General features: G+C 45.6%; 1 protein-coding gene across 2 annotated transcripts; it reads right to left on the reverse strand.

The window, feature by feature from the left end:
• Positions 1 to 1,262: 1,262 nt before the first annotated feature.
• Positions 1,263 to 12,441, reverse strand: CLNS1A (chloride nucleotide-sensitive channel 1A). 2 transcript variants are annotated; one of them, XM_059819760.1, is made up of 7 exons: positions 12,293 to 12,441; positions 10,441 to 10,577; positions 8,074 to 8,181; positions 6,832 to 6,942; positions 6,205 to 6,378; positions 4,542 to 4,626; positions 1,263 to 1,885 (listed from the first exon to the last, which is right to left on the reverse strand). In XM_059819760.1, the coding sequence occupies exons 1-6, from the start codon at positions 12,439 to 12,441 to the stop codon at positions 4,559 to 4,561; spliced, it is 747 nt and encodes a 248-aa protein (XP_059675743.1). In that variant the 3' UTR covers positions 1,263 to 1,885; positions 4,542 to 4,558. The 2 variants fall into 2 exon arrangements, with proteins under 2 accessions (XP_059675743.1, XP_059675749.1); XM_059819766.1 differs by having other exon boundaries at positions 8,074 to 8,184; positions 12,293 to 12,411.
• Between the last annotated feature and the right edge of the window lie 2,215 nt (positions 12,442 to 14,656).

A 14,656-nucleotide genomic window follows, 5' to 3' on the forward strand; every position in this document is an offset into this window, starting at 1 on the left:
AAGCTTGTAAATCCACACAAGACACTTCTCAACTCTACCTTCAGGGCTCATCCAGGTTTGTTTCCGCCTGACCAAAATGAATCTTGCTCCACTGATTTGACTGGAAGCATCATAAAAACATCTGCTCTTGCAGCTCTGCATCAATACAACACAAATTCTCCTTTCTGCAGCTCCCTACTGCTCGGACACAGCGAGAGAGTTCCGAGAGCAGCCCAGTTTAGTCCAGCTGCCCTGTAGGTTAAACTGTGCCCAGCTGCCAGGATACGTGACAGGCAGTCTGCAGTTTCATATGAAAAACAATAGAAAGACCACACTCCAACAATTAAGATTTACACCAAAAAAAATAATTAATATCAAACCAGTCATTTAATGATGAACAGTGATTTAGAATTGTATGAGCTTGCTTTCCTAAACTACGGTGTTGGCAGAGTTTAAGTACTCCTTCGCTGTCCCAAAATCTCACCATGTGAAGACTCCAAATCCCAATGCAAAAACTAAAGCATCGCTCTGTACCCTCCTTTGGTACTCTGCATCCCTAACAAAAACATGCACGCATTTACATAAATATATACGTATATGTATACAAGAATGTCTTTCCTAGCCCCTTTGTAGAAGACATTGTTAAAAACATGCTCAATACTTCATTTATTCAGCAACGTCAGTAGTTCACAAGACTATTAAATCATTACTAATTCGACTGGCATTCCTAATGAATATTCAACAAAGACGGATTATAATTTTCACATACCTTGAACCCAAACCATATCCCAACGTGCTAAACAGGGCAGGACCACTCAATACGATTCCAAGAGTGTAGGGCTGGTAAAGAAAACTGTTCATATACCAACATAATACTGAAAAAAATTCACAAGTCAACTTCAAATGAAATGAAAATGGAAAAAGTTTAGTATTAGACTTTCATTTGAATATTGGGGGGGAAAAAAACCCCAAATTTGCTGCCGTTGCCCCATGGCAAACACACCACCACACTGAGAGATGAAACAGTAAAAGCTCCAGCAGGACTAAGCTCTTGGCAATCTGAAGCCGGGTTCCCAAGCTTGGGATGTGTCAAACTAATCCTATCTTGCAGGTGCACTCTGCACACGTTCTGCCCTTTTTATTCTCACAGCCAGGTTAATGACGGAAATGGCTTCACCGGACTTTTTTTTGTTACAGAAGAGTGCTAAAACTCAGGGGACGTCAGCTCAGAGTTGCCAGACGCCTGCTGAAGTAAAGGACCGAGAACTGCAACACACAGTTGGTTGTGAGATACAAAAATCTTAGTTTATTTAACAATGTTGTTAACATTTAATACAAAGACACAAAACAGTTCTCTTTTTCAGGACTTTACAGACTTTATTCCATCTCCTCTACCACCCAAACTCTGCTCTCGGAGAAATGAAAGGGATAGCACTGAACTGATAAAGCCAGTTACTTGAGGGGCATTAAATTTAGCTTTGCTTTTAATCCTTGGCCGACCCTATTTCCTTTTAGTCGAACTTTGTAACATTTCTATTTCCATTCCACTCCACCGAGGCAACGAATAGGTACAAAAATATGGAAAATTCTAGGACAACCTAAAATTCTGCTCTTCTTACAGTTGTATTTCTGAAGTCCTAGAATTCCTACAAAGGCTTCTTTGAAACGACCCCTGATTAGCCCCATTCAAGTGTTAGATGCAAGAGGTTTTATTGTTTTTTGTTTGTTTTGTTTTTTTAAATAACCCCATAGTGGTCACAAATGTCAAACCCTGTTTTAAACATCTATAAAAGCATTTATAGACGTAGATGTCTAAGCTTAGGTCATTAAAAGAAAGGTTAACTCCCGATAGTCACTGCAATGCCTTCAGTTTTACAGCTTATTCTGGAAGTGCCACAAGAGGAATCTGAAAGATATAAGACACCAAGTTTACATAATTAGCATTAAAATAGAAGCTTATTAATCTTTACAAAGTAGTAGCTATCTGTTGTTTGAGTCACAGAGGACAGCACTTCACTGCAAACCCTCTAATTTTCAGAAGGGCTGAGCATCTCTGCCTTTGGCAGCGGCTCCTCAGGTCAGCTAAGGACAGCATGCGTTTACAACCCGCAGCTGTACGCCTGCGCCCGGGAAGGCCCCGCTGCATCGCCACACACAGACACACCGGTTGCTTCAGAACAACTACTGCAACCTCGTGATGCGACAGACAAAACACCGCTTATTACAAGACCAGTGGAAGTGTCCCACATCAACTGTCAGCAAGTCCTCCAGGAGCTTCAGCGGGCAACTGTCGCATCTCATTTGGTTAACAAACAGTGACATGCAACATAAGCGACCCACAAGGGCATCGCTTTAGAGGCAGGGCGGCACGTTGCTCTCTAAAGGATCACCGATAAGATGTTCTTGTAGATCGTTTTTGCAGTTCAGAAGGTTAAAGGGGCCGAGCTGCTCCTCAGAGTACCGAAAAGATCACAGCGTGCTCCCTCTCTGCCCCTATTTTCAGAGTGTAGAACCAAGCCACCCTTGTGCTCTAACTTGTTAGCAGGGTGATTACCACAGACCTGCAAGAGCTGTTCTTGTCATGTCACACCTTCAGTTCTTCATTGCTGCCGTATATCCTAGATTTTTTTCAACTTACTGAAATTACATCACCACACTCAGGCTGGTGGTTACTTTAAGAAGGCCCATCGCACCCACAGCTCCCAAACTGCCACCCGGAGCGACGTCATTGCAACGCTTGGCACTGCACGTACAGATCACTTGATCTGCCCTGATGGGGATCAGCTCCGAGCAGCACAAGCAGAAGGACTTCCTATCCAGTCACCTCTCACAGCATTCATCTCCCACAGGCACCTGCCGCACCGTGGAACACACGGAATAAGCAGCAGGAAGAATTCCACTGACCGAAACTACTTCTTGCAGGGTGTATTTTGTGCTTTGCCAGAAGATTAGTCAACACCACTTCCACTAGCACTTTCAGGCTCCTTAGCAGATCTGCTACCAGCCACTAACTCTCCTTAATCCTGCTCAAGTTTAAACCAGGACAATACGCATTCAAATTTCAATTTTCAACAGCATGATTTTTATTTCTTTTTTTTTTTTTCTTATAAACCACAGACTGAAATTGTCTTGGAGATGGAGTCAGAGCCAAGCTTTCCATTCACTAAGAGTCACCCCATCTACAGCTGAAGAGTTTTCCTTAATTTTAAAATGTGTCCTTTATCAAATAAGATAACCATCCAGTGGCAGGGCAACCAGTACCTTGACTTTGTTTTGGAAGAACTCCTCCCCATACTGCAAAGTCTTTCCCAGGGTAGGAAGAGCAACTGAAGAAAAGTTTGAGCTCTTACACCAAACAAAAAATACTAATTCAGGACCAGTGGCAGCAGTTCAGATCAGTAAGTGAACACAGGGCTACTCAGAGACTTTCGGAACTGCACAAGTATTAACAGCAACAAAGAAAAATAAGCAACAGAGGAGGAAAGCAGATGCGCACCACCCCTCCGCAACAGCCTTTCTTGGGGACAGCAGCCTCTTTCTCAGTGACACTGTAACCCCTAACCAACTACTTCTCACCCACTGCCATTGATTTTTTTCAGCGTGTAGTCTTCCTATTTGCGGCCCTTTCCTCCCCTGCCCCTTTCCTTTCCCCCCGCCCCCGAGCTTTTGGCTGCCTGCTCCACAACTGTTTCCTCCGGCATTTCAAGTGGGACAGTTCCGCGCTCACTCTAAGGCGAGAGCTGGCAGTCTCACTTCTGAGAGAGGCAGAACTGGGACAACGCACCACTGCTTGAGCAGCACGTGCAAACCGTTCACCAGCGGGCACTGCTGAAGCAGAGTGGAATCACAACCCCGCTGTGCCTGTGCATCACTGCAAACACAGTCCCAGCATAAGCTGCTCCTTCCTCTCCCACCCAGCACCAGCGAGGAAACGCTGGCACATCTTGTAATGCCACTGACAGGACAAAAGCAGTACAGGTGATGGTAGGCAAGATGGCACACTGGCACAACCACCTAAGCAGGCTGTTGTCTCTAATTTGTGCACTTCTGACAACAATCCCATCCGGATTGCTCGGTAACTTTACCAGGAACTGTTCCTGCTCCGCTTACAGTGAAGGAAGAGATGGACTTGCAGCGCTGTGAAGTGTTCTGCCCCCTTGAAACGCCTGGGAAATCATGCAAGGGCAAAATAATGGATACTAAGGACAGTAACTTCCCAGCAACGGCTCCAGCATTCATATATCAGCATCTAAGAGGCTTCAAGATCAGACAATTCTTAACATCTACTAAAGGGCTGACCTGCCTTCCAGCCAGACACGTCCATGCAGGTTACCCACGCAGCGTGATGGTTTATGCCGACAGGCAATTTTGGACAGATCATCGAACATCTTTCCATACTTGTGATAACTACAGCTACCTTTTCCTTCTCTACATCACCATCATCCTGATATCACAAGACACTTCCCGTAGGAGGTCTGGGATCATGTGCGTTACACAAATTACAGAGACGGAAGGCTCTGAAGAACTGAAAAGCGTTGGTGTTGGAAAACAGAAGAACTTACAGCAGCTTACATCCTCCTCAGTGATCGACTTCTGCGTCTTCAAACTGCCCTGCAACTACTGGTGCGATGTCCACCTCCATCCCATCTGAAAAACAACGGCCAACGCTCGGTAACACCGCAGGCTCGCAACCGGACGATGCCATCGCAGGAAAGAGAGCGAGTGCCCTCTGTTGACAAGAGCTGGCCAGAGCAGAAAACTCCTCTGCTGAACTTCTGAAAGCAGCCTAAGGAAACACTGATGCACTCACAAGTTTGAGGTTTTGTTCCAGCTCTATCAGTCGGTCACTTAAAGTTGTCACCGCTTCCTACAACCTCACCCTATCTTATTAGAAGACTTAAATACCAGATTTAAACTATGTCATTTTTTAAATGAAGTTTCAGTGTAACGAATGCCATGATTCCTTTTAGTAGCTTTAATGATGCTCTAACAGAAAGAGGCTGGATCCTGTTCTGAAACCGCTCTCAGTCATCATCAAGTTGAAAAAAGAAACAATCGCTCTGTGCTACAATGTCAAAAAATAACAGAATTCTGGAACTGAGCAGCCCTGGGAATATTAATAATTGTAGCAAACCAAGAAGCAGTACTGTAGCAAGTAAGATCAGGAAGGCAAATAAAACTGATGGAGATGTCTTTGAGACACAGGACATACTTGCTGTTCAATTTATTTTAATTTTCAAAATTTGGAGGTTTGGAAACCTGACAAAATTTTCCCATGAAGGGCACTGCTAAAACATGAGTATATCACCTAAGGTTATCTTTACATTATATAAATTTATTCAAAGTTGTAGAACAAAGAGAACATGTAAAAAACTGACAAAGCAAATAAAGATTAAAAATCATCCATGTGGATCAGAACAGATTAGTTATTATTGTGTTGACTATTCTAGGCAAGCTGATAGTTAGAAATCTACAACAGCTGCATCATTTTTCATCCTTCAAAAACGTCAGGCCATACTAAAACACTGAGATTTATATCAAAAAAAGCAGCAATGCTACTAAACTACTTCCCTGTTCTTCTCCCAGGTAACATATTGCTCCAGTGAACACAGCATGCAGAAAAGGCAAAATTTGAGAGACTGGGGTTTTTCCTGACAAAAAGAAACCTTGCTCCTTAAATACACATTTGAACAATCAGTAGCATTAAGAGATGGCATCCTTCGAAAAGCAGATTTATTTTTTTTTAAATATGTTCCAGTGTATTTCAATGATTCTGAACTCACACTGAACTCTGTGAAGAGAATTATTAACCTACAATTTAGGGTACTTTCAAGAAAAATACTACTACTTGTTTAAAGGGGAAATTGCTTCCTAATCACAAGTGTAGACTGACAAGTTTAATTTTTTTTTAATCCTAAATCAACATCACCCTACTACTATTTCAGGAAATCATACCAGTAAGAATCAAGAATTCTTAATGCAGTGGTCCTCATTCTTTAACAAAGCAGCCCTCAATCCACAGCAGGCAACATGCCACCCCCGTAGGGCCACAGCCATTTTTATAACCTGTGACTGTCAACAAAGATAAAACCGCTGTTGATGCACAGAGTGTGGTAAGGTATCACCCACAGCATGACACTTGCTCAGTCCTGGTGTCTGTGGATTAGCCAGACTAGAGAACCACTGATTTCTTATATTCTTTAGTAAAACAAAAGCATTTCTTACCTTCAAACTCCCTTATCGAGTCTTCTGTTCTGACTCCAGCCATGTTGTACTGACTGCTGACAGACTGGGCTAACATGCCTTCTAACCTCTCCAGAGTGGCCTGACCTTCTGCAGTTAAATGCGACAATCCTTCTTCGTAAGTGTAAAAGGTTGGGATGTCGCCTTGTTCTAGCTCTGCAAAAACAAGTTTATGTTTATCAGACCTGAGTTTAGGAGCCTGGACCAAGCAGGGGTGGAGGAATAGGACAACAGCTAGGCGAGTTATGCTCAGATTAATTGACTGAGATTAAAAGGCTGCTTACATCAGTTATGGAATATACACAGTGATGTGAACTGACCACGCCACAGCACGGGCACTGATCTTCTGCTAGCACATCCGCTGGGAACAGGAAAGGCTGATATTTGTGTCTTGGGGCTTTTGAGAATGAGAACAATGTTTTTGCTGAATTCCAGCAATTTGTGACAGCTAAATTAGAGTTCGAGTTTTTATGCTGTGCCTATGGCATAAAGAATGCTTAGGCGAAATGGAACTTCTTAATAGACCAAACCATTCTCATGACAGATACCGTAGAAGTTCCAGGTATCCACGTGCTGGCAGGTATTTCAAAAGAAACAACTGTTACGAACCGTGGGCCTCAACATCGTACTCCTCCCCTTCATAATCGTTGTCTGAATCTTCATCGTCTGGGTCTGGGTGCAGAGCTTGGCATTCACACATCGCTGAAAACATGGCTTCCACTGTAGGAACAAAACAGAATTATCTTCTGGGCAAGCGGCCGTAAAAAGAGATGGTAATAGTTTAACTTCCAGTGCTTTCAGTCGACTGCCATGAACCACAAGTCTCCCACCAGCTGAGACCAGGACTCCCAGGAACCATGCTTGTGCAGCCGGGCTCCCATCCCAGCTGGAAAAGGGCAGCTTCGGCTAAGATGCTGTTAGAAGCAGCTACTTAAACTGTATCTTAATTGTTTGTCCATTTGCATGTGTCAAAAATCAAGAAGCCAGCGCTTCAACGTTAGGAAATTTAAGGAAACAGCTGATGCTTTATAACCAACTCTCCGTGACCAGATACTGAAATTACAGGGTTACTACAGGCAGCATTTCCCAAGTACATGAGGCTGGTCAGGAATTGCAGAGATCGAGAGAAAAACCTCCCTCGTTTCTCCAGCAATACCCCACAGCAACAGGCAAGAAATCCCAGACTGAGTGATCAGAGAGATTGAGAATATTCCTTTACCAGAATCACCACTGAATTCAGATTTGAAAACATCATCCAACAAGCCACCAGCCATGCAAGAAACAAACCCGGTTTCCCAGATCCAGCCTAGTGATTTATTCTCTTAACAGCACTTTTCCATTATTTCATTGATGATAAGGGCTTATCTCTGGACTATTCAGTCTGTGGTTACCCACTACAGGACTCCTTGCAGCACCTAATACATAAGATTCTTAAAACTTGGATCCAACTGTAAGCTCCACACTGGATGGGATATGACTGCTTTCCAGTGGTAGTGTCTGGACATTGGCATGTTCCTCATGGAACTGTCGGTGACTCAAATAGCACTGAATTAAAAAGATGTTTCCCATACAAGTTCTCTGCAAATGTATGTAGATAAACTTACCTGTGTCACGTGTTTATACTTAAAAGTCTCTATTTTAAAACATTGGAATTTTCCTTGAGAAGTGGCTGCTTGAAATATTCCAGTTGCAAGCAAGATAAACCAATCTGCTTTGTTCTTCTCAGCACACAGAAATCAAGTAATTAGAGAAGGACATTAAAGGATCCCAACATTTACATCTCTATACCAGAGATGTCTTCCACATATAGCCAGGACTTTAAGCTAAAATGCGATTTCCCTCTTCACTTACAGGCTGATTTGTCGCTAGGTACAAATCTAAATTCCGCAATTGGTTCAACATCGTCATCGCTGTCTTCCTCCTCCTCCCCTTCAGCCACGGGAGCTTCTTTTGTCTCCTCTTCTTCGGTAAATTGAAAGATTTAAGAGAAACATGTTTATTTTGTCCAAAAAAAGTCACATTTGTTTATTCCTTCAGGAACACATGCGTAATCAAATCAGAAACCTGGACACAACCTGTGAGAGGCACAAACCAACCCACTCCCATCCACATTACGGATATAGGAGGTCCTCCCACAGCACCTCAACAACACTTGCAACGCACACAAACACTTCTCTATTTACAATTTTAGAACTTTAGATTTCGATAATGTTCACGGGATGTATCCACGTACTTCAGGACAACTGCCTGATTCTGATTAAAAACAACTGTACTGCAAAAAAACCACAATTCACAATCATTATAATTTACTTGCACAATGCTATATATGTATTTTTTTATATCACATGAATTTCACAGATCCTTAACACACACCACTGTCATGAAATCAACTCCCTTCCAGGGCGGGCTCTCACAGTGGAATGGGACATTTACAGAAGATCTCGACTTGATTTGTGACGTTCCTAGCCAGCCAGCACAACGGCAGAGGTAGAAAGTGCACCCAGAGGCAATGACAACTGTGGGCAAAACTGTGCTTCCCGACTTCCATGCACTACATACATGAATACGTAAGCAACAGCGTGAGGTTTTACTTTCCGTAAATATAAAAACCACAAAGAAGATAGCTACAGTTCATCACTTTGTGGCTGGGGACACTGCACTGACAGCCTCAATAATGCGTAATTGTTTTCTACAGAAAAAAAGCAATACAGTTTACGCTTTTATCACATACAAAATTGGCACCACCAAGAATACGAAGAAGCCAAGAAGCTGCCAGCCAGCCGCCCCAAAGAAATGAAATGTCCAAGAAAGCTGCCCAGTCCTTTTCCAACTGACACCCGCAGGCACAGCTTGTTACTGCTGAGTCCAGTTCTTTGTTTTCAACAAAGTCAACCTCCAAGTGCCTTTTCCAAAAAAGGGGTGAGGATAAGGCACATACACACACGCAGAGCGCAACAAAAACTTTCAGAGGAAGAACAAAATGTACCCTGCTCAACTAAGAACTGAAGATTCCTGCAGCCAAAGAAGTGGGGAGGTTTGGGTTTAACGCTGTTCAACAGTTAAAAATCGCAGACCAGGGTTAGACTTGAAAACGAAACAAAATCTTCTACTGTAGAAGATTTACTGTAGCCAGAGTTCATATATTAAAAAAAAACCACACACGAAAATCAGTCTATTAAGGAGTTATAGGTAGGAACTATCACAGGATATCTGTATGTTCAAACACCATTATCAGAATGAATTAAAAGCTGAAAACAACATCTTTCTTCAGACTAGGCTCAGTTTACTTCAGAATTAAGCACAGTTAAAGGTAAGTGAGGAAGATGAACCAAGAGGTGTACATACACGTTCTCTTATTATTTGTAGTGATAGACTGTCCGAGAACATTAGTAACATGAGAGAAGGAAATAATGAAGAGTATTAAAACCTTAAAAACACCTCTGCCTCCTCAGAGCACTTGCAGTGTATAGACTAGCTAAAGAAAAATTAAATGCCAGCTTTTAATCTTTAACTACAATGACTAGTAGGCATGAAGGGGAAAGGATGCAAGACTTAACACCCATTACTCTTCAGTTGAGATGGCAGTTTATGACAGACTTAATATTTTAACAGATCTGCCAGAAGAAAAAAATTGATACATCAAAAATATAGAAAATCTTCATACAAAGAATGAAACAGAAAAGCTTGGTTTCTCCAGGTCAAAGCAAGAATGGTCAGAAGGTTGGTTTTATGGGAAATCTACAAAGATCCATTAAGGCCGGTAACATGAGCTATTGTCTTTTTTTTTTTTAGCAAGCTGTGGGAGAAAATGAATGAAAGCTTGCAGGCTAATGTGAAACAGCAGGAATTCATAAAGCCTGGAGAGGGTAGCAACATTAACATAAATCCAATAAAGAAAACTGATACCTAAAAGCTGGAATGACAAGGAGTCTGCAGAGAAACTAAATTGTTTAAAATGAGTGTAAGAGAGCAGAGAACTGATTCTCAGCGGCTCCAGCTGTACATATTCACATGCTGAGAGCAGAACAGTGCAGAAGTGACTCTAACCAAGGGCAAAGCTATACTTTAAAATAACTATCCTTCAGGGAAATGAAAAAGGAAATACAAGCTATTACTTGAATGAAGCATATCATTTTTAAAACCAAAATTTACTCTTTTTGAAGAAGAAAGCGTGCCGCTCAGGACTCCGTGGGAACACCAAGCAGCACTTGGGCATACCTTCAAATTTGGCATTCACCATGACGTACAAGTGCTCCCATGGGTAGGCGTTCAGGTCCCTGGAGACAGCATGTAAACTTATGGTGGGATAATCCAAGGAGAAGCCAACTCCGGAGTTCTCTAGCCAAGACAGGCGACTAACAAGGAGGGGAAAAAAAAAAAGACAAGTTAGAAACTAACAGAGGAATCTAAGGTACCTGACTCACACCTGCAGGAAAGCAAAATAACCCCCCAAAAAAGTGAGTAATTCTGGACAAGGCACTTACCCCACTCTCAGGTAATACACAGTCCTGGACCTGCCCTAACAGGACCTTGCAACTGCATCAACTGATGGCTGAGGTAAAAGAAACCTTTTCTTAAAGTACATAAAGCTCAGCACCCTAAACACATTTCAGCTTTATCACATTTCCACTAAAGCCTAAATTTCTCTCCCTACCTCTTCATTTTCTCCTCTCTGTAGATATCCATCATCCCAAAGATAATTACAGAGGTTTCAGAGTATGATTTAAAACTCAAACTATTACATGTTCCATAGTTTTTCAAGATAAAAGAGAATACTCTGAAAGGAAAGTCACTATTGTAATTTCTGGAGGATTATAGATCTGATGTGGGTATAGCCTGCCTGTAGGAAAACAACTGGTTCTGTGATCAGCAGAGCTAACAAAGCCAGGTTATAGTTTTTCCCCCTCACAACTTACATGCTATAACCTCTGCTTACCCCCATGTTCACTCTCATCCCTAACCACAGCAAGAGACAGCACAGGTTATCGTCTTCATATCAGAAAGATCGATGTCTTTCTAGCAGCCGAGAAATCAAACCCAAACCAGTTTTGGGTGTCTGTGATCAATGAGGTCACACAGTGAACAGACATACTGAGGGGCAGAAAGCGAGACTTCCACCACGTGCAAAACCCAGCGTCCACAAGCTTTTGTGGAGTGAAAAAAACAATGAAAAGGTCACAGAAGGCTCCTCGCCTCGGGAAATCAGGCTGCGAGCAAGAGCTAGTGAAGTGGGAGCGAGGAATTTCTTTCCTAGCCTCGATCGGTCAGTTCTCAATGTTTACAGCTGCTGACGTAGAGTCAGTACATGGATCCAAAGCCGCATTGTCCTCCCGGGTGCCCAGTTCTCCCACAGCATGGCACTCCTGCAAACGCTGGCGTCTTCTATTCATTACCAGCAAGCGGCTCTGGTAAAAGCTCTGCGACACACTTGAAACATGTTGGGAGGAGGCTGGCAGACCTGTATGCGCCTCACACAGAAATCTACTGAAAGCAAGTTACAAGGAAACTCAACATTATCCGTGTTGAGAGCAGATGCTGTGCGCCGTGTAACGCCCAGCCAGCCGGGCTCCCGGGCTGTGCTGTTCTCTTGCGTTGTTTAAAACACCATTTAGAGCACGAATAGCGGGGACAGGTCTTTTCCAACCTTAGCGATTCTGTGACCCCCCTCAGAGCCTGCCCCTCACAGCCCTCTTTGAGGGCCTCCCCCAAACGACGGCCCCACTCACGGGAGTCCCCTACGACCCCCCTCGGGCAGACCCCCTCAGGGGAGACCCCCCCCAGTCCCAGAGAGAGCCCCTCAGGGTGGGCCCCACACTCCCCCCAGGGAGAGAACCCCCCGGGAGAGAGGCCCCCACACACGCGGCCCTCCCGGCCTGGTCTCCACCAGCCCCCAAGGGAGGCCCCCCATAAGTCGGCCCCCTCAGGAGAAGCCGTACAGACCCCTCACAGCGGTATCCTCGGCGGGCAGGACCCCCCACAACCCCCTCAGGGCAGCCCCCGCACCCCGAGGCCTACGGAGTCCCGAGAACCGGCACTCCCCACACACACACTCCGGTTCCGCCCCCCTCACCTCTCGGCGATGTACAACGTGCCGGCGCCCAGGGTGCGCCCCGCCAGCACTGCCTCCGTGTCGGGCTGCTGGTGGCGAACGCCTTCGGCCGGCGGCGGGAACCGCTTGAGGAAACTCATGGCGCCGCCGCCGCCTCCCTCCTCCACCATCTCCGCCTCCTCCCCGGCCGCCGGAAGCGGAACCGCCCCGACGGCCACCGGAAGCGGAAGTCCTGCCCCTGCCGAGCCCCTCTGGGCACGTCTCGATGGTGGCGCGCGCCCCCGCCGCCGCCATGTTGGAGCGGTTCCCGCCCTGCCGGCGGACGGCATCGACGCGCGGGGGGGGGCGACGGTGTTTCACCCCAAAACGTCCATGTTCCTGAGGGGGAGTCGTGGTGTATTTCCGGAGCGATGCGGTCTGTGGTCCGGGAGCATCTGTCTCTGGCAGTTTTTGAATAAAATTTTTATTATCTGGAAGAGCAGCAGAGAGGAGCGCTGAGGTGATCACTGACAGTACCGCCCGATGACAGGTGATGAGCAGCATACGTATTTTGGCCTGTAAATCTCTGTTGGACGGGTGACAAAGGGAAAAAACAAACACAGCAGCTTTCCGGTGACCATTATCAGAACCTGGAAAGGGAATTTTAGGTGGATGGCCAGCACATAATGCCTGATAGATATACACAGAGAAGAAAAAGTAGATCACAAGTACCTAAATTGCTCAAACGATATCCAGTTGATTCCCTCAGCAGTGATGAACTGGGGATCAGGAGCCCGATGCTACTACAGTATGTACCTGCTGAACTGCCATCAGGGAGCTAGGGCTGGTCTTGGGACAGCGGATTGCAGTGACGGGAAGGCAGCGGTCCCCTCACAGAATCACTAAGGTTGGAAAAGACATGTAAGGTCATCAAGTCCAACCATCAACCAAAGAAAAAACCCACCACCATGCCCATTAAACCATGTCCCACAATGCCACGTCCACATGTTCCTTGAACACCTCCAGTGATGGTGACTCCACCACCTCCCTGGGCAGCCTCTTCCAGTGCTTCACCACTCTCTCAGTAAAGAATTTTTTCCTAATATCCAGCCTGAACCTCCCCTGGCGCAACTTGAGGCCATTTCCTCTTGTCCTGTCATTAGTCACTTGGGAGAAGAGACCAACACCCACCTCACCACAACCCCCTTTCAGGTAATTGTAGAGAGCGATGAGGTCTCCCCTCAGCCTCCTCTTCTCCAGACTGAACAACCCCAGCTCCCTCAGCCGCTCCTCATCAGACTTGTGCTCCAGACCCCTCACCAGCTTCGTCGCCCTTCTCTGGACACGCTCCAGCACCTCAATGTCCTTCTTGTAGTGAGGGGCCCAAAACTGAACACAGCATTCGAGGTGCGGCCTCACCAGCGCTGAGTACAGGGGCACGATCCCCTCCCTGCTCCTGCTGGCCACACCATTTCTGATACAAGCCAGGATGCCGTTGGCCTTCTTGGCCACCTGGGCACACTGCTGGCTCATCTTCAGCCGGTTGTAGACCAACACCCCCAGGTCCTTTTCTGTGGGGCAGCTTTCCAGCCACTCGTCCCCAAGCCTGTAGCGTTGCATGGGGTTGTTGTGACCCAAGTGCAGGACCCGGCACTTGGCCTTGTTGAACCTCATACAATTGGCCTGGGCCCATCGATCCAGCCTGTCCAGATCCCTCTGCAGAGCCTTCTGACCCTCGAGCAGATCAACACTCCCACCCAAGTTGGTGTCATCTGCAAACTTGCTGAGGGAGCACTTGATCCCCTCATCCAGATCATCGATAAAGATATTAAACAAGACCGGTCCCAAAACTGAGCCCTGGGGGACTCCGCTTGTGACCGGCCACCAACTGGATTTCACCCCATTCACCACAACTCTCTGGGCTCGGCCGTCCAGCCAGGTTTTAACCCAGCGAAGACTGCACCTGTCTAAGCCACGAGTTGCCAGCTTCTCCGGGAGAATACTGTGGGAGACAGGACAAGCACTGGCCCGCTTCTTTCCCTGCATTTACACCATTTCTGCAGCAAGTTTCTCTTACAACATGTGAGAAACGGGGATTACAGCAGTAGTGTGGGTAAATAAATGGTTACATTCAATCTGCACCGGTGAAGTGTGTCTCTGTCAGGGGATACTCCTGTTAACTCCATCAGTGAGGCAGCACCACTGCAAAGGATCTCTTCTTCCTGACTTTTCAGGTTGGCAAATGCTCCTGCCATAGCAACGTACTCACCACAAGCCCATGCAGTGGTTACCTTGTTTTCACGGTTTTCAATCTTACCTTTCATCAGTTTGAATTTACTTCTAAGGAGTCATTTACCTGCCTGTGTGCAAACCCAGGTTCTCACAAACATGAACCGATTATTAACA

Source organism: Gavia stellata, chromosome 1 (assembly GCF_030936135.1).
Source record: "Gavia stellata isolate bGavSte3 chromosome 1, bGavSte3.hap2, whole genome shotgun sequence".
Classification (NCBI taxonomy): Eukaryota; Metazoa; Chordata; class Aves; order Gaviiformes; family Gaviidae; genus Gavia; species Gavia stellata.